A 19474-nucleotide genomic window follows, 5' to 3' on the forward strand; every position below is an offset into this window, starting at 1 on the left:
ACATATTTGGAACGCATCGGGTACTATTTTGTCATCTTTTGCCTCTGTCTTCATTTTTATTGTAAAAGTTTGACATGTTAGTCACACTTTGTTTGTCAGATTGCAGTGTTCATGCTATGGATAATGCAGTTAGATAAGAGGCCACTTGTGAGGCAGATATGATGAGCCGCGGCGACCCAATCGACCCCTTCACCCGTCGTATCTGCACAGTTCGCCCGAGCTATCGGGACACTGAACTATACGAATGGGACATGCGCTGCCAAGCATGGAACGCGTGCATACCGACTGAATGCTTGGCAACTGTTCGATGTCCGTCGGTGCCTGTTTCCCCCTTTTAACCTGTCTAGCCGGCGGGCCTCGCCCACCTGGTTCCTTCCCCATCCGCGTGTGTCACGCTGTCGGCATCTGTCGGCGCTGGTGGGTCGTGTCACGCGCCGTGTCTGCTCTGGCGGACCGTGTCACGCACCGTGTCTGCTCTGGCCGATCGTGTCACGCACCGTGTCTGCTCTGGCGAATCGTGTCACGCACCGTGTCTGCTCTGGCGGGCCGTGTCACGCGCCGTGTGGACTCTGGCGGGCCGTGTCACGCGCCGTGTGGACTCTGGCGGGCCGTGTCATGCGCCGTGTTGGCTCTGGCGGGCCGTGTCACGTGCCTTGTGAACTCTGGCAGGCCGTGTCATGCGCCGTGTTGGCTCTGGCGGGCCGTGTCACGTGCCTTGTGGACTCTGGCAGGCCGTGTCATGCGCCGTGTGGACTCTGGCGGGCCGTGTCACGTGCCTTGTGAACTCTGGCAGGCCGTGTCATGCGCCGTGTTGGCTCTGGCGGGCCGTGTCACGTGCCTTGTGAACTCTGGCAGGCCGTGTCATGCGCCGTGTTGGCTCTGGCGGGCCGTGTCACGTGCCTTGTGGACTCTGGCGGGCCGTGTCACGCGCCGTGTGGACTCTGGCGGGCCGTGTCACGTGCCTTGTGAACTCTGGCAGGCCGTGTCATGCGCCGTGTTGGCTCTGGCGGGCCGTGTCACGCGCCGTGTGGACTCTGGCGAGCCGTGTCACGCGCCGTGTTGGCTTTGGCGGGCCGTGTCACGCGCCGTCTCCGCCGACTGACACCGTCGACGTCTCGTTGCAGTCGTTTTATGAGTACTACACACCGCCCTGTCGACGGCGCCGTCGACGACCGAGGACGCACTCGCTCCATCCCCGGTCGACAAGGCGCCGCAGATCTCCGCCTGGGCCATCCTGCTCAAGGTGAGCCGGCCGCGGCGCCGTGCGCTGCGGGGCGGGCACGTCTCCGATCGACGGGGGTGATCCGGGCAACTGGCCCCCGCTGGGGTCACTTGTCACTGCTGGGGTATGGTAAAACAGCTATACCAAACATTTGTACCACGCGCCATTTGCACCATTTGACGTTTGCACCTGGTGGTCTAAATGGCACACTCCGAGTGGCCATGGCGGTGATCACGAGCTTAGCCTGCTCCGCCGCAGCCGCTGCTTCCCTTAAGCACAAAGGTCGACGGTGGTCGACGTACAATCCATGCGCGTTGTCTGCTATGTCTTTTTGCGCTTTAAAGGCACTGCCGATGAGAGTGCCAGCTGGCTGGTGTGCGCTAGCGGGGAGTACTTGTAGGAGTGCTGGGTACGTGCTGGCCGAGGAAACGCTGGAATGTGCCGGAGAGGACTTTGAGGAATGCTAGTGACGTGCCGGAAAAGACGTGGAAGAATGCTGTGTACGTGCCGGCGGGGAGGACTTGGAGGAAGGCAGGGTATGTTCCGATAGACAGTCTACTGTCTAACATGTCCTGGTGCTTGTGGATCCTGACCCGACCCTGCGTGGTCATGGTGGCGCACCCGTGCCTGGGGCTTTGTTTGAAGCCACCATCACTACCGCCATCTAACGACCTGCGCAGACGTTTGTGTTGAGAGCATCTTCTGCGATTTCTCAGAGGCGAACGCTCCCAGAGTTGACTCACTCTCGATGGGTTTTCAGTGATCGATCGTTACCAGCTCAGCTGCCAAAGCGTAGGTGCTCGTCCAGCTGTACTTATCATGCGAGGTCGAAATGCAGCTGTCGGATTTTTTCAGGCGCTTCGAGTGTGGGTCAACGTCTGGCTCATTGCACGGGATGCGCACCCGTCGTTCGTTTCCACTCACGGCTTCCCCTGTACCCTGCCGACATTCCATCTCACCTGAGGCGGGCGGCGACCGTCCGGCATGAGTCGGCCTCTCGAGCGGCCCGGCGGGAGTGCCGTCCGAGCGCCGCCACAGCCTCGGAGACGTGTCCCAGTGCGGGGTGGATTCGGTAGCGGAGACGGCCGGCATGCTATCCCGCCAATCACCCCTCCCTCAGCCATAGCTGCGAGACGGACTTTGCTGGCCAGAGGAGCTCTCGCCAAACCAAGCCAGAGAAGTCGAACGCTCATCCCTTGTGCCGGCTGGCCATCCCCAGTCCCTAGTCTCGGGTCCCTCCGGATGTCCCTCACTTCGGAGGTGTGACTGCTGGCCCGCCTGCCGCAGATCAAGTGGTACGCGCTCTCCGTGTTCCTGGTGTACAGCGTCACGCTGGCGCTGTTCCCGGCTGTCACGGCCAAGATCAAGTGGATCGGCTCCGGCCCAGCGGACCAGCATTCGGTTTGGGCCAGTGCGTGCTGCTGCAATGTATGAACTGGACGCGCTCTGCACTGCTGTTCAAATAATTCTTAAGCGTCAAGTATACTCAGTGTAGCTGCCGCGGAGTCCAAGGAAAAGCTTTATTGGTGATGTGCGCCTACGTAAGGCTCATTTTTGTTAGACCGAATGAGGCTGGTGTGTTTTGTCACTGACGTAGTGTATGACAAAACTACAATATTATGTTATGATATTGTTTTGCTTCTTGCTCAAAGTTGTTTTTCGCTATTTACATCACGCATGCGGTTCGATTTACTCCCATACCATTTTATGCCAGTGTGATCATTTCGTTGAATTTGTGTATCGAAGAGCATCAAACATTGTGGCGCTGCTGTGTTTTTTAGCGAACTACTTTGTACCGGTGTGCTGTTTTCTCCTTTACAACGGATGCGACTACCTCGGTCGCATTGCTGGAGGATTCACTGTTTGGGTAAGGTGTTGTCCGGCGTCGCGCCATACTTCTGCGTTGGCTGCGGATGACTTTTAAATTTCATGTCGTCCTCCCTTTGAACTGGAGTTCTCCACACTTACGCCAGGTGGCTTTTGCTGCCTCGATTGCGGATAAATGTTCATGCTGTGTCACTTGCGCACCAGTTTTCTGTTTGATTCTCACACGTTCCTGTATCCGATTTCCCAGTTCCCCTGTACTGTTGTCTCGGTTTGACTGACGACTTGCCGCTGTGACCCTGACCATTGTTCTCTTCTGTTTTCTACAAGGCACGTAGCCAAGTTTTGACGTATAGGGCGAACGAATGCCGCACTTTCTCTCCCAAATTCTGCGGCTTTCGACGAAATTTCTGCTGAATCGCCCAGTCGTGCGTAAACTTCTGACACAGGGGAGGGGGTGGGGTAGAGCTCCCTCGGCGACGTCCCCCGTTATATGCGAGCAGTCTAACCTGAGTTCTGCCCATGCCATCCCGCATGCACTAAGCCTGCGTGATGTCTATCCCATCCCAAGCCTTAACCGCCGCCTATGCCGTCTCAGCCGAGGAAGCACCAGTGGTACCTGGTGCTGGCGATGGCGGTGGTGCGGCTGGCCTTCTTCCCACTGCTGATGTACTGCAACGTGGACCACAAGCACCTGGACACCGTCTTTAACAGCGACATCTATTACATCGCCTTCATGACGCTGTTCGGCCTCAGCAACGGCTACCTGTCCACACTGTGCATGATCTACGGGCCTGGGTGAGACTTCCTCCGCATGACCGAAGCACACTCTTTGTAGAAAAGGCTCGTTGGTTGGCACCGGCAATAGGCAGCAGGGAACACAGTCGTGTATGGCCGGCGGACGTCGAAGGACGTTGGCAGCGCGATTGCCCGACGGCCTACTTTTCCTGTCAGCCCACAGGGTTAACGTGTTAAATGAAGGCCGGATTTTCGCCGAGCTGTGAACCGAATTCTATTGATGAACGCGGTACCGAAAGAAAGATTATTTGATTGTATTGCGCCGGTCCTTTAATCTGTTTTGGCCCAGAGAAGAGAAGCCAAACTTTCATGGTGTGCCGGGTCAAAGTTCTAATGTACGGTGCGCCATGAATTTCCCGTGTTTCTAGGACGTGCCTCATGGTCTCAGTGACTCAGTAGGGAACTTGCCGAATCTGTAACTAAAAGTAAAAAGTGCGTTTGAGGCCAGGACGGGCGAGAACGTTTCTACCAGATCACTGTTAAATGTGCTGAATTGTTTGCTCACGGCCCATATATGCTATCAGTGTAATGCAGTGTACAATTTCTTGAGTTTCCTGCGAAAATTGTGGTCACAAAATTATTCGAATTTGTGGTACATTCGCTGTTGGAGCATTTGCACCACATTGGCTTCAGTTACAGGCCGCAAAATATTGAATACAATTAAAAGTCATAACCTGCACTGCACACCTATTAGGTTTTTCCAGTATTTTACTGCATTCATGTACTGAACTCAGCTCCACCCGGTAGTGAGTGGTGTCCCTAATGAGTGATGTCCAGGAAGTTGATCACGAGCCATGTCAAGATTCAGGTGTCCAAAATCACAACGCGCACACGTGGACTGGTTGCAGTTCTGGGCCATTGGGGGGGTGCACATCACCTTAAGCGCGTCTTTAGTGTGACCTTGTTCTAACCTCTGCCCAGTGCGGGGCCTGGGAATGCTCCTTGTTCTGAACTCGTTTTGACTTTTGTCACAGTCAACTAGGGCGAGGGGTGATCTCTTAGTCAGATGTCACCAAGCCCAGGGCGATTCGGGTTGAACCAGGGACAACTTCTAACATGACCTCGCACGGACCTCTACCCCAGTTTGGTGGAGCGGGAGGAGCAGAACACAGCCAGCTCCATGATGGCTGCCTTCCTGGGTGCCGGCCTCTGCATAGGCGCCTTCGTCAGCAACGCCTCCATCCAGATCATCTGATTGGTGGACGGACCGCCGGCTGGAGCAGAGCGCGTCACGTGACCGCATTCCAGCGAGACCGACCGGCTGGTCTCGTCCCTGCCTCCTCCCCTCGGCCGACAGTGCCACTTGGAGTGTGGAGCGCCCGTGGAATAGTTTTGTACATCGCGTCGTATATGTCGGGACGCAGGGATCGCAGTTTTAAGGCAGCCACTGCGATATGTAATTGTGTCGTTGCTGTCGTTCCTGTCCTTTGTGCATGGCAGGAGCTGCCGTTTCGCTGGCCTGGAGGTTTGATCAGGTGGACTTCAAATGATCATGTGCATATTGCGACAATGCACGTGGCATAGCCATGGAGAAGCCGTACACTGGCTCCAATGTCATAGGTTTTGACCAGGTATTTACGGGATCGTTTGATTTCCATGTGGTTGGCTTGTGCATGTATCAGTCGCCTGGCAGTCCAGACTGTATTTCACGCGCGATGCATGACTCGCAGTCCACCGAAGAGGCGAGGCAGACAGCTTTAAGAGGCGGGGCAGACAGCTGTCTGGATGTGCTGTGACCGTCTTGCCTGTCTTCAATTTCGTACTGTAGCGATTGAGAGACTAGTGTCAGCAGACAACGCGGCGAAGGCGATGATAATGTTCGCACTGACGTGGAGAATGACTTCGAGACGCCTCACAAATCACAAAATCACGTGCTTTCTGTGAATTGGTCTTTCCTTGCAGAGCGGCGTCGGTTGGTCGGGAATGAAAGCAGGCGTCAGGCCAAAGCCTGCTAAGGCCTAAGGCATAATATGAGCTTGCTTTAAAAAATGACTTGCTGACGGGGCTTCGCTGAATTGTATACAGCTGGCCGTGTATTTCCCGTCGGTGCACCGGCTACTGCATCGTTTGTCGATGACCTGTAAGGCCGTCAGGAATGCGAAACAGCTGCGACTTACTGTACCCACCATACTCAGGTACGCTCCATTCCTGTTGTGTAGTAATCTGACGAACAATCTTTCAGAATAAACGTGCGTCGTCGCAGGCGCCCGTGTTCGGGCAGGCAGACGCCCTGTTCTAGGCAGGCCTGAACTGAGGCAGGCGTCTGCTTCTGCGTCAGCTTTGCATGGTGCGGCAGCGTTTAGTGAGCTCTGCCTTGATGTGTCGGCATCATTGTCACAGGGGGCGTGCTAGGCCTCGGAGACAGCGGCTGTAAGCCCGCCGCTGCGACCAGCCGGTTCCTCCGGCGCGCCGTGTGCCTCAGTGGATGGGACGCGGTGTCACCATGGCGAAGCCGAGTGGCATGCGTCTGTCACACACTGGCTTGCAAAGGGGTCGGGCGTGCGCTTTGCGGTTTCATCGTGAGCGAAAACGCGGCGCGAGATTCGGTAGTGAGAAACGGGACTGGATAGATGCGGGAAGCACCCTTTCCCGCTACCGGTTCATACTCGTGTGCGGTGCAGTGCGTCATAAACCACTTGTACCTTATGGAGCCTGTCTCCACAGGTTTTCGATGCGTTATAATATACCAGGGGCGAGCCCGCACGCATTGCGGTGTTCCGAAATGTACATACAGGTGGCCACCGGCTGCAAGTGCTCTCCAAAACAACAATCGCTTATTGCATGCGATACGACCTCGCTGGATGCGCGGAATCTGCACGCGCGTTGTCCGACTGGCCCCGAAACCTACACGAGCACGCGGCCCCGTTGGCGGCCGGTGGCGCAGCTCTGGACAGTCGGACGGAGGTGACCAAGGCCCGGCCAGAGGCGGCGAGCGGCAGCAGCGCGCGCCGCCGGCCGGGCAGCGTAGACCAGAGCAGTCGTTGGCTGTGGTATATTGCACAGGGTACGGGCATGGTACACAACACATCTCGTTGGCTGTGGTGTATTGCACAGTACACAACGCATCTCCCATTGACGGCTTGTAAATATCGGACCTCGCAACAATCACAACTGGGTGCCTAAGGCCATTGTAAAATATGCGCCAGGAAGAGGGCCCCACGCGACACAGTCTCACCAGCGCACGTGGCGAGTCGGGACCGTAGCCATCTCTAAGCAGAGATGTCCACCGAATCGCGGTACTTCGTAAGCACCTGGCGCATAGATCCGAGACACCATATCACGTCATCACTTCAATTTGCCATGAAGTTGCTGAACACAGCACGTACCTATGTCAAGTTTAAAATGTTATAGGTGCCGCAATGTGCGGCAACAATGTTTCAAGATTGGTGGCGGCGGGGCAGACGTCCCGCGTGTATGCAGCGGCTCTACGCAAATGACGCACCCGTAGACGAAACATTACTGAACGGCTGCAACGTCAAAAACCGAATCGATGACTTCCACCGTATGCACAGTACGCCGGCGTGTAAAACACCGGCCATTCCCGCACTGGCAGTCGCTACGCTACGCATGTGACCGACTCACGGACACAACATTGTCGAAAGACCGCATATGCAAAAACTGGTTCGATGGTATTCGCCGTAACACAAGTCGATCAATAAGCACGGTAAACACCGGCTGTTCCACGTCGAGCTAATGCCATTTTTACAGAATCTACCAGCCTCTTTACGGAAGGGAATAAAACAAACATTCTCAACCCCGTCGCTGTGCAAGAATGTGCAGGACGGCAGCGCTTTTCAGTATGCAAACCTCGCGCTGGTAAATTGTCACATCATCGACAATTTTTCCATCACTACCCTTTGGACGCCGGCCGCAACAACAGTCATCGCCACGCACAAGTCTGTCACCCAAACCGCCCACCCGTAACGTAACGTCACCGGCTATCCAGCTCGCTCGCTGGCAACAGTATACCACGCTCTCAAGACAAGCTCGCCCCGCTCACAACGGCTACCGGCTAAAGCGCGCTCCGTCGCGTGATCAGCTGGGCGGGCGCCGGCCGGGCTCGGTCCAGCCGGGCCCGGCCGGCACCGCCAGCAGCCGGCGCAGCTCACGGATCTTGGCGTCCTGCTCCTCCACCGTGAAGCGCAGGTCGTCCAGCCGGCTGTCCAGCTCCAGCAGACGCTGCTGCTGGTCCGCCTCGCGCGCCTCCTCCTTGGCCGCCGACCGGTTGTACTCGTACACGAGGATGGTGGCCGCGATCCCGAACACGATGCCTGCGGGGCGCGCGACAGCCGAGCGCCGAACGTCCGGCCCGGGTCAGCAGCGGGTTCGGTGGGATCACGGAAGAAGCTGGGAAACTAAATCAATGACTGGACATGAAAATGCTGAGGCCACAAAAGCAAGAACGACACAAAATGGACGACTGTGCCCTAAAGTGGAATGTGCTCATTTGTGGCTACTTCAGGACTGGGATCAGTCTGACTCAAAGAGAGAAATGGTGCAAACAATGTCAGTGTGGGGGGGGGGGGGGGGGAAGGAAGCAAGGTATGTCCCTAATGGTGCTTGACTTTCCCCCTCATGAAAGCACAGGTTCCAGTTTCCACAATTTGGAATCACACATCTAACGCCCTCCCCCAGATCACGAGATCAGGGCCTTTGAACAGGGCAGGGAACATTTGACAGACACAAACAGAGTATTTCATGAGAACACCATGCACTGAGCATGGTGTAGTTGAGACATGCAAAAGGCAAAGTTCTGCTGAGAAAATAATCTCTGCACTACTTAACATTAGCTTTAAAAACATGCCAAAGGTGATGCATGAAGACCAGCATTAATCATTATCCATTCAGTTTATGACCATATTATGATTTATGGCACTTATGATCATACTATGACACTGCATTGTATGAGCAAGTATGCTCAGATTGATTGTTGCCACTCACTTGGCCAGCCTACAACTGTTTGCCAACATGAAATTCTACCAAAATAAAGCCTGTAGCATTCCTAAAAAATGACTCCTACCAGGGCATAAATGACTTTAAGCATTATCTGGGCATCAAGGATGAGAACAATTTTTACAATAAACACTTCACAAATAACTGATGAAGCTGGTTGCAACAACCCAAGGATAACAGTGCAGCCAGAGTGGTGGTGTGCTTAAAATGTTGCAAAGCCAAATGCTTACCTTCACCAATCATGTTGCCACCCAGTTCTATGGCCATTGTTTCATTTAACTTAGGTACTGCACCAGACCTTTCCATTCCCATGATCCACATCCTGGTTCTCACCTCACACCAATGGTACACTGAAATGCACCAACCAGAAAAGAACATGTTGGTACACACCAGGGTATAGTAAGTACAGTGCATTATCAGCATGATGCCTGACTTTGAATGCAACACACCATGACATTATACTAGTCAAGGGAATACAAATTGACATCTATGAATTCTGACTGAAATAAATTTGGAAAATTTTCATAACATTTTTGAACACATGTAGCATGACTAACACTCAATGATGTCTAAAAACACATTAGGTATATACTGTCCTCACAAGGAAGCAAGCCCAACTGCAAATACCTAGCATTCTGTGATCAAACATCTGTGCATGCTGGAATGCAGAAATTTAGACCAGCACATGTAGGTGCTGACATAAGATGAGGTCTAGAAAACTAAATGTCTATCCAACATCACTTACATTGAGCAGGTGGCATGCAAACATATGTGCGGAAAAAGTAACTCTTTTTTGCTCTTTCCTTCATTGAGTTTGCTATTGGTCTACTAATTTGCCTGATGATAAGCATTCCCAGTTTGGACAGAGGAAATGGCCCAACCATGATCGCCAATGAAATCTGAAACAAAGTACAAAAGTGGATTTTGGACAAGCATAGTAAAATACAGTATCAAATGCAATTTCAAATAACACAAACATGAACCCCAAAATTTTAACTCTACACTTTTGAGATAAAAGTAAAGGAAAATAAACAACTTCATACCACACTACATATGCAGCAAGGATGGAAAATATCGGTGCAATTGATACTGAATCAGGCAATAATTACTGACATCCACAGCAGTGTACAAAACCTTTCACTACAATGGGAAGCAGCAAAATCTGAGCAACCAACAGTCTCACACAAGTCAACGCCTAAACACAAGCTTTTTAAGACTGGTGGAGACTGCAAGAAGCTCTCAGGTTAAAAATCTGGTGGTCAATGGTTCGTCGGTCAAATAAAGCGGAAAATGATGAGCTTGCACATTTTGACATCGATGGGTTAATACTCTAAACAAATTTCATCTGATTGTGGAAATATATATAAAGAGGCTTGATATCACGTAGACACTTGCTGAATTCTGGCAGCAAAGAAACCAGGTTTAAATATAGTTGGACTTGGAGCAGGCGTGTGACAAAATACATCCGACATTACGATAAACGGCCTATTTTTATCAACGCCAGCAAAAACTCTTATTTTGTCGCTACTGCGCCATTATCTGATTTAGAATATGCTACCAAATTTAGGATTAGTAAAGGAAGTCCACTGTGCTTGGGCGGCCAAGAAAAGAACATGGGCGGACCCAATTTTTGGTGCGATCATTTTAACCCAATAAACCACCCCTTAGTTCAGTGTTCTATTCCACCTCCTAGCTGGCGTTTCCACTACCTTGGGCCACTTGAAGTTTTTTCAAAGATTTTATCTGAACCTTTTGAATGGATGGATTTCTGGGATCAGGGCTCGCACTGAGCAATGCTTGTTGTGTGAGCACTGACCACTACCATCCGATCCCGCGATCCCAGGCAATGACATAATTTTGTGTCGAAAGCTTAACGCGCCGCAATGTTTGGTGCGGTCCGTCCTACCTTCTGACGCCCACTGACCTTTAGCGCGACCGTTGCAACCGACCGCAGGCCATACATGTCAAGGGCAAATAGCGAGTGCCTGAAGCTACTTGGACGGGAAAAGTTTCGCGAGCATCGGAACCGTTCGGCGCCAGCCCATGGACAGAGCACAACTTGTTGCGAGGGACTTGGTCTTTTGGGACGGGGTCAGCGTGAGGTCAAGCTAGGATCAAATAATTATGGAACGAAGTAAACATTAATTTTTCCTGTTTTGCCCGCCATGGGTTCAGTTGCACGAAAAATCGTTGCCGATACCCAACACAGCAATAACATGACGTTTGACCCTGGCCATGATAGGCGCAGATTATGGCATGTGTTTTGATACCAAAACGTGTTCCTAGATTTTCTGACTTCGGAGCAGCGGCAGTTTGTGATGGGCACTCGACGGCGATCTATGGCTGGCTCAGCGGCGGGCGGCAAGAGAACAGAGCTACAGAACGTGCTCAGAATTGAACAAGACACACGCCAATTTAAGGTTCGTGTCACTGCAAGGCTTGCTCTCGTCAACATAAAATAAAGCTACAAAGTGCGTTGTTCTGTAAAATTCGACCTTTGACATAAATGTGATGTAAACAACATAAAAACTAGTACCAATCGTGAGATCGTGTACGGAACAATACACTGCTGTTCTCGGCAAGCTCTATCTTTATAAGCTTGGAAACGCCGGGGGAGGGTCGTATCAAGCCCCCTCTCCCCCATCGGTCCGAGTTATGCAAAACGGCGAATCATGGCGATGGCTAAGACATTCAGCGAGCATAGGTGCTCAAACATACATACAACGCACATGCAGAAGGGATATTACCATCAGCCACATATTTCCTGAGCGCAACATTACGTGAATCCACACTTTTGCTCTCCGATCTGTGGGTGCCAAAGCTCTCCCGTTATGTCACTCTGGTCATCATAATTCAGCCAGCTATTCCGGAGGCTAGACAATATTTACAAGAAACAGAAAATTGCACGATGTGGTGTCATTTTCACCGAAAGAGTCATCGAAATAACTTGACACCGTCAATCAGGAAAATACATATGATGCATGTGAGCATCTGGAGTGGCAGCGTTTTTGAGACATAAGTATATTTTAAGGTGTATTCGCAGTGCCCTGCCATGAGACTATCGCCAGTGAACAAGGACACACACTGAAGCTAATTTTCGATAACAAATCCGATCGACTTAACCTACAATGGTCCTTTGTCTTGGCCGATTCTGGATCACTACCTGGCGCGAAATCTGATGCATGACTTAACCTTATGTCCCGACTGAGCGGCCAGATGAAGTCTACAACTTAACCAGCGAGGGATTCTTGGACTGCTAGACGCTGCTACGGTATTGTCAGAATTTTTATTAGGCAATATTTTTGTTCTTCTCATTCAGTATGGTCATTTATGAGACTTCAAGGTTCCGAAAAGGGCTCTTCCCAGGGGGTTCCTGGACCCCTCGACCTTCTCCCTCCACCCCCCCCCCGCCCCCTCCCTTCAACAGCCAGACCCCAAAAGAGTTTTCAGCCAAGACTTGAGACCCCGATTAGGGCTGAAGGACCTTTCCGTCCCCTTTCAGATTGTCAATCGGTTACTGTCTACATATTGTGCACTAGTCCCCTCTCTCACGCCGCAAACCCTCTGATCGGGATGGTTGGGCCTGGACCAACGCCGGGCCACTCACCGTTTCAAAAAGGTCCCAAGAGCAGCGGGTTTAATAAATAGCACAGGGTTAACAGTCCGACGCATTTGGGCCCTAGAGAAAACGGGCAGAGGGACCCTGTCCGGTGCTGGTTCCTGACTGACATGAGGCTCTTCCATTACGGCGCCCGTCAAGAAGGAGGGGGGGGGGGGGGGAACGGCACCGGTACAGCGCGAGCGAGATCCCGAGATGTCCGACACGTCCGGATGTCCGGTCCGCCGGGATGTGTACCGCGACGAACCGAGTGAAACCGAGTCAGGGTCCTCGGGCTCTGACGCAAAGATGGCGGCTTGCCCGACTGAGCTGGCAGCGTTTCGAACGCGGACGGGCAGCCCCACGAACAGGCCTCGCGCGCGGTGTGGCAGGGTTTGGTTCTTGGGCGAAGGACGGCGCGCGCGTGAATGCGTCCTTTTTTTGGCGGCCGGGCTGCCTCGTCCGCCGGCCCGCCGCGAGCGTGGCTGCCGGCCGGACCGTCGAGCTGGGCAGCCTCTGGGCAGGCCTGTATGTCCGAGCTCCGCGTCCAACCGATTACACATTATCATTCCCACATATATACAGTGATTGAGAGGAAGCATTATCTGCAAATTTGACGGGCGGCGGCTGGTTTGTCGGGGCGGCATGCAATACTAATTGGGGCTTGACGTCTCACCGGCTGCTATGGCTATTTCGAGGTGGTACGCCTCTTTTACGCATTTATCAGGCATTGGGTACGTGGGATGCTGTAGTGGTGTGGCTAGGACTCCATCCCAGGATAGAAAAGTCAAGAGATGAGCGCCCTAACCACTAACCACCATGCCACCATCGCCCCCCTGCGGGTGAACTGCGCCCGTCTCGATAAACTCCAGACTGGTGTTGCTGAACCCGAAATTCTATACTTGGAGGTTCTGAAGCGTAAAAGGAAGAAAGCGTGTCAAAATTAATGAAGTGGATGGCGCATACAAGCTCATGATTCTCCCAATTCATTCAGCTTATCTATCGCAAACCAGCTCAGTGATATACACTCGGCTCCGCCGTACAGATGGTGAATCAACAGCGCCTTTGAGCGCGGTTGAGCCAAATTCGGAGAGAAACCAATTCATTGGTATATTATCACGGTACTCTTCGTTGTGTTTTCATCGCCCAGCCAACCACCTTATTTTCGTAAACCACGCCCGTTTAAAACGTGCTTAATCGAAGAAACGAGTAAGCTGGGCCATTGAACGTGTCTCACCAGGGAGTAGTATCCGGGTTCAGCTGAGGAGACACCCCCACCCCATCTCTTTGAGAGTAAATACATGTATAATTAGGAATAAGTCCCGTTTGCAGGAGCGTGTGAAATAATGTGTAATTGGAGGAGGGAGGGAAATCAGGCAAATAAAATCACTAACAATATATGCCAGGAGCAGGGGATCTATACGCGCGCCTACCTGGAGCACATATCAAATCAGTCAGCCTTACATATGAGTCTTCAATTCCTTCAAAAAATGAGAAACATCACCAACACATGCAGTAAATAACGGAACCAAATACCGCGGATAATCTTATCCATAGCCCATAATACCAAACAGCAGGCAATCCGACAAGTGCTTTCCACGATTACCGTGCAGCCGCTGCCGAATAGCCAGCTATTTCCGATGGCACGAGCCAGGGATCAAAGTTTTGAATTATTTAATGCGCCTGCCGCCAAGGGCGTGCTGACGCGGCAAAGTTTGTGCGTTCAAACAAAACGTTGTCCATATCCATGCACAGTGGTTTAACTGAGTAGCACTGCACCGCATGACTTCACTCGTCGGCTGAGGCGGGCGAAGTCGGTTCCGGTAGCCCTCTATCGGGCAATATCCGAACCATTAGGTGAAGGGTTGCGGGAAGGTGGGATAGCTCCCAACCCGCGGATCTCGCGCACGGTGGACTTTATGAACACTGGACTTTATTATTCTCCTCTGTCCAGGGTTTTGGACGTTACCGGACCTTATGAACGCTGGATGCTGTGATTCTGGGCTTTTTGAGCACTGGACTTTGTGAACTCCGGACATTTCAATACGCATCCAACCCACCACGCCACGGGTGGGTGGGTCGCTCTAACGTAACAAGCCACCGGTACGGACATTAGGGGGCCTCTAGGCTATCAGGGACCTGGCAGGATTTCAGAGTAAGGAAGTTGGCTCGTTACGACGCCAGGAAAACATGGAAAGTATTGAAGGTGCGGGAAACGGTACATGTTCGATTTTGGTGTAAGTAGCGATGTAGTTTCCTGTTAAGTTGGGAAAGGGGAAGGAAGCTTCCGCGCCCCTCCAAGAACATGGTCCCAGCCAAAAAAAAAATTGAGAAAACGGAGTCAAATCCCGTAGGCGAATCTTCGGGGTAGTACTTTCGCCGCTTCTAGGTCATGCAATCTAATTTCCCAGATCATTAATTCTTTCATGGCATTGTTGTATACCCTGTCAATGACGACAGAAAAGAGCATTCTTAAGAATATAAACATTTGCCGCATTCATGATTTGTATTTCGGAATCGATGTTGACATTGTGATTCAATGTCATGTCAAAGCTGGACGGTCCTTGGCTGGATGGTCCACAAAACTTACGGGAAATTGTAAGGCATCTGCGAGCCAGCTTACGGCAGTCACACATTATGTTCAGATAAAGCCATAATCCGAGCCACACAGCTTGCCATCCGGGCTACCGGTGGCAACATTATCAAGACCAAACATCTAATCTGTACTGTCCGTCCTTCTGCATTTGCTGCACCAGCTTCTTTGCCTCAGATACAGGAACCTCCTTAGCTTTCGCCACGGTCTGTACCACCTCGTCCAGCACCGCCACTGCCATGCCCTTGGCGTCGCCACACACGTACATGACGGCGCCCTCGTCAACCAGCCAGCGGGCCAGGCGCGCCTGCTCCTCCGCCAGCACGTGCTGCACGTAGCGCTGTCGGTCGCCGGTGCGCGAGAAGACAGTGTCCAGTCGCGAGAGGAAGCCATCGCGAAGCGCCGCCTCCAGCTCGTCGCGCAGCAGGAAGTCGAGCTCCGGGTGCCGGCAGCCGAACACCAGCCAGGCGGGCGCGCGCTGCCCGCGGGCGCGCCGCTCCTCCAGGAAGCCGGCCAGCGGCGCCAGCCCAGTGCCCGCGGCCACCATCACCAGCGGCGCGTCGTCGCGCTCCGGCAGGCGGAAGCCGCCCGGCTGGCGGCGGTAGAGCCGCAGCGGCGGGGGCGGCGCGTCGGCGCGCAGCAGCGCGTCCAGCCAGCCGGTGCAGAGACCACGCCGCGGCGCCGCCACCACCGAAAACACCAGGCGCAGCCGTCCGGGCCGCAGCAGCGCCGAACTGGCCGCCGAGTAGGGTCGCGGCGCCAGCGGCGGCACCTGCTCCAGCAGCAGCTCCGGCGGTGGCCGGCACGACGGGAACGCCTGCAGCAGCTGCAGGGCGCCCAGGCCGGCGCCACGTACTAGCTCTAGGTACTCACCGCCGCCCTGGCGGCTACTTAGCTCGCGCAGCCGGCGCCGCTCGCGCTGGTCGGCCGCGTGACCGACCAGCGCCTGCAGCAGAGGCTTCTTGGGCACGGCGCGCAGGTCCACGCAGTGCGTCAGCAGGTGGCGAAGCGAGGCGTGCTCCGGCAGGTGGGGCGGTACGCGCGCCGCTTTCTTCGTGGTGCCAGGCAGCAGTGAGAGGCGGCAGGGCCGGTCGGCGCGGCTCTCCGCGCCCAACAGGTCGAGCGCGGCGGCCACCTCGTCGGCCGCGTTCGGACAGAGCAGGCCGACCGTGTCGCCGGCGGCCGGCACCGCGTCGAGCCCGCTGACGTCCAGCGTCACCGACCAGACGTCCTTGAGCGCGCCGGCGGCAGTGAGGAGTCGCGCCTCCAGCACCGGCGCGCGGCACACGGGCCCGGCGGCCAGCGGCAGCGCGCCGCCGCCCGAATTCGGGCCGCCAGTCGCGTCCCCGGCAGCGGCGGCCGCCTCCTCAGGCGCGTCCTCGAGGAACTCGAGGCGCAGGAAGCGGGCAGGGGCGGCCGGCACGGTCAGCTCAACATTGGCCAGTGCCTCAGACAGCTCCGCCAGCGCCGAGGTCATGTCGACAGCGTCTGCGAAGCCTCAGCTGAACGCGGTGACCATCTGCCGGGGCAGCGGATGCTCAGCCATCTGGCGACGAGACAACCCCGGAAGCGGGAGACATACTGGGAGACCATCCGGCTACAGACCGTTCACTGTCCCCGCGTCTATCTCACGAACAGAGGAAAGAGGGTGGGAGTGTTATCAGACATCGTCCGCGTGTCATTTCAGCACCATCCGTGTTTGTCTCAGTGAACCAACGCGCCACACTGAACGAGGGAGGTGGGTTGGTTCGTGCCACGCGACCTGTCTTGCCATCCAAAGTGGTGGCACAATATCCCTTTTGTTTCATTTTTGTTTTTGTTTTTAATGCCTTCCCGCGACCGTCCGGTCTGCATCATGATTTCCTTCACGGTGGCATAAACATAATTCGGGCAGCCCACCCGAAAGAAACATGCCACCCAAACTGTTGCTGATATCCACGATACCGGACAGGATACTAGCATGAGCATATCTTGAGAGGAACCTATATGGGTAGGTGGTCCAGTATGACCGAAAAACAGCGCCACCGGGCGACAAGCACACCACATTTGCACCAATGGTCTGTTTATGCAAGTACCTCAGACACACACGCAGAAGACATATCGTCAACATCGGCAATCCAGCGGCCTCGGGCGCATCGCCACAGCCGCTTTCACATCGGGCCTGATTTCCGACTAGTACTCGTGCCTCGTGGCCAGGCTCAAGCCAGGCTAACCGCTACGACACACAAATATATTTTCGGCGTTCCGAACTGAGACTTGGCGTCGCAAAATGCGGTCCTATTGCTGCTCAACCATGCCAAAATAAACATTTATAGACGGTTTTAAGCACGTTGACCAAACGCAGTTCACAAAACGTTCGTTATCTGCGACTGCCATCGTTTCGACGCACGAAGCACTAAACTAAACTGGATATGCATGATACATTTGATCACACTCATAAACACCAGCTTCAGCCCAACTCAAGGCGTTCCATATCCTTTCCGCGGACCCCTGTCACTCTTCCAGCTCGCTCCTGACGTCACGAACAAAGCTGTCAGCTGATCACGGTCTCGCGCGCGCGGCCGTGTCACACGGGCGGCAAGCGCCGACACACACGTGAGCCGCACTGTCCGAGAAAGTGCGACCCGCGCATCCGACCCCAAACAACACACGAGACTACCTACAGATTTCCGTGGCAACCCCTGCCCGCCACGGCTCGCGGTGGAACAGGACTCGTCCCCGTCCACACAGCGCCGCCGCCGGGCGGGCTCAAGTCATCACGCGCTCCGCCCGGCCGTGCCCCCCCCCCCCCCCTCACGTGGGGTTGAACTTGACCGAGTACCCGCCCGCCTCGTTCTCCTCCATTTGGAAGTTATTCGTGGAGAGGTTGAACGGCCGAAGCAGCATGTTGCCCAGATCCTTGAGCTTGCCGAGCATCTCGTCCTTGAGCCGTTCGTTGCGCTCTGCGATTTGCGCCGGCAGGCGAGCGGTGGCACGACGCGCCTCGGCATGGCCAGGCTGCAGCGTCAGCAGCCGCTTCCAGTCCTCCAGCGCCTCATCCAGCTTCTCGGAGCGCTCGCGCAGCTCGGCGCGGCGCTGCAGCGGCCGCGCGTACTCGGCGTCCAACTCCAGCGCGCGGCTGCAGTCGGCGATCGCGCCGGCCTCGTCGGCGGCGCGCGCCCTGCACGCGGCGCGGTTGGAGAAGAGCACGGCCCGCTCGCGGCAGGCCGCCAGCGGGCACAGCCGCAGCGCTGCCGTGTACCGCTCACGTGCCGCGTCGTACCCCTCAGCCGCGTACAGCCGGTTGCCCTCGGCCTTGAGGTCGGCGGCTCGCGCGCGGCGCGCCTCGCGCTCGGCCGCCGGCTGCGACTCGTCCAGCAGTCGTAGCGCCTCCTCGTCTACAGCGTCCGGATCCGGTAGAAGCTCGGCCTCGTCGTCGCCGTCGCTCTCTCGCGTGACGTCACCGTCCGCCGCCCGCTTTTGTGCACTGCCGCTGCACACGCTCAGGTCCGCCGCGCTGTCCGCGGTCCGTGGCGACCGCGCGTCACCGGCCGGCGGCGAAGCGGCGCCCGCGCCGGGCGCCAGCACGTGCCAGTCCCCGGCCGCCAGACGGCTGGCCGAGTCGGACTCTGAGGCGTCGCCTTCGTCGGACGAGGCGGCGTCACCAGGAGGCGTGGTGTTCTTCAGAACGTGCCAGTCGCCGTGCGCCGACCGGTCGCCGGCGTCGCGCTCTCCCTCCGACGCCGACGAGTCGCGCACCTCGTCGACGCTCGCACCGTCCGCGGTGACGAGCACCGCCGCCTCTTCGGCGGCCCCGCCGGGGGACGTCACTCGTTTGTCCAGAGGTGCGGACACTCCGCTGTCCACAGGCGCGGACACGCGGCTGCCCACAGGCGCAGCCGCGGGCCGGCTGGCGCAGCGCTCGGCCGCAAAGTCCGCGCCGCTCGGACAGTCTTCGTACAGCTCGTCGGCTGAGCTGCAACAGTCCTCGAACACCTCCTCCGACGCCATGACGTCACACCGTCACTGCCGGAGCAGACAGAGGTGACGTCACACCTCTGCTGCCTGAGCCCTTTCTCCGCCGGTGCCTCCCGTTTCTGGAGTCACCGAGGTTACTACATCGCATGCTAGCACACCTACGGCGAGACCACACCTCGCCAGCACATTTGTTTGTGTGTGTTCTTTTTTGCTGCGGCAGATTTTTTGCCAGACCGCCAGTCGCGCTTCTGTCATAGAGGATATCAATATCGCGCTAATGGTAAAAAGGCATCTCAACCACGTTGCTCAAAAAAAGGATCAGAACTTTTCAACTTCCTTCACCAAACAAAGCAAAGGATGCACATTATCCAGGCATATCAGGTGAGCCACATAACAAAACAAATGGCACCAACACATGCCAGGAACGGGCATTCCTTCTTTAAGTCAAAGTAGAGCCCCTTCCTGGGAGCACCACAGTGATGTCGAGTTTCCCGTCCTGGGTACACAGGTATGGTCGCACAGCCTGACC

General features: G+C 55.2%; 4 protein-coding genes across 8 annotated transcripts; 1 reads left to right on the top strand and 3 right to left on the bottom strand.

Annotated features, from left to right (window-relative positions):
• The first annotated feature begins 158 nt into the window (after nucleotides 1-158).
• On the top strand, nucleotides 159-6466 carry LOC119099110 (equilibrative nucleoside transporter 1). The gene is made up of 6 exons (XM_037222193.1): nucleotides 159-198; nucleotides 1137-1243; nucleotides 2510-2633; nucleotides 3004-3089; nucleotides 3645-3844; nucleotides 4928-6466. The coding sequence occupies exons 1-6, from the start codon at nucleotides 159-161 to the stop codon at nucleotides 5037-5039; spliced, it is 669 nt and encodes a 222-aa protein (XP_037078088.1). The 3' UTR covers nucleotides 5040-6466.
• A 361-nt stretch (nucleotides 6467-6827) lies between these two features.
• On the bottom strand, nucleotides 6828-11077 carry LOC119112369 (putative OPA3-like protein CG13603). 5 transcript variants are annotated; one of them, XM_037236531.1, is made up of 4 exons: nucleotides 10193-10265; nucleotides 9543-9696; nucleotides 9028-9147; nucleotides 6828-8115 (listed from the first exon to the last, which is right to left on the bottom strand). In XM_037236531.1, exons 2-4 carry the CDS (start codon nucleotides 9679-9681, stop codon nucleotides 7880-7882), a joined length of 495 nt encoding a protein of 164 aa, XP_037092426.1. In that variant the 5' UTR covers nucleotides 9682-9696; nucleotides 10193-10265; the 3' UTR covers nucleotides 6828-7879. The 5 variants fall into 5 exon arrangements, with proteins under 5 accessions (XP_037092426.1, XP_037092441.1, XP_037092459.1 ...); XM_037236546.1 differs by having other exon boundaries at nucleotides 10236-10252; XM_037236564.1 differs by lacking the exons at nucleotides 9543-9696; nucleotides 10193-10265 and adding an exon at nucleotides 11068-11077.
• Nucleotides 11078-14894: 3817 nt separating this feature from the next.
• Nucleotides 14895-16465, bottom strand: LOC119099118 (methionine synthase reductase). Its single transcript, XM_037222203.1, has 3 exons — nucleotides 16340-16465; nucleotides 15929-16219; nucleotides 14895-15556 (listed from the first exon to the last, which is right to left on the bottom strand). The coding sequence occupies exons 1-3, from the start codon at nucleotides 16463-16465 to the stop codon at nucleotides 15098-15100; spliced, it is 876 nt and encodes a 291-aa protein (XP_037078098.1). The 3' UTR covers nucleotides 14895-15097.
• Nucleotides 16466-17774: 1309 nt separating this feature from the next.
• Nucleotides 17775-18978, bottom strand: LOC119099127 (tetratricopeptide repeat protein 1). The gene is made up of 4 exons (XM_037222217.1): nucleotides 18929-18978; nucleotides 18579-18826; nucleotides 18155-18296; nucleotides 17775-18106 (listed from the first exon to the last, which is right to left on the bottom strand). The coding sequence occupies exons 1-4, from the start codon at nucleotides 18976-18978 to the stop codon at nucleotides 17782-17784; spliced, it is 765 nt and encodes a 254-aa protein (XP_037078112.1). The 3' UTR covers nucleotides 17775-17781.
• Nucleotides 18979-19474: the final 496 nt, after the last annotated feature.

Source organism: Pollicipes pollicipes, unplaced genomic scaffold, assembly GCF_011947565.3.
Source record: "Pollicipes pollicipes isolate AB1234 unplaced genomic scaffold, Ppol_2.1 Scaffold_2555;HRSCAF=2994_pilon_pilon_pilon, whole genome shotgun sequence".
NCBI classification, from domain to species: Eukaryota; Metazoa; Arthropoda; class Thecostraca; order Pollicipedomorpha; family Pollicipedidae; genus Pollicipes; species Pollicipes pollicipes.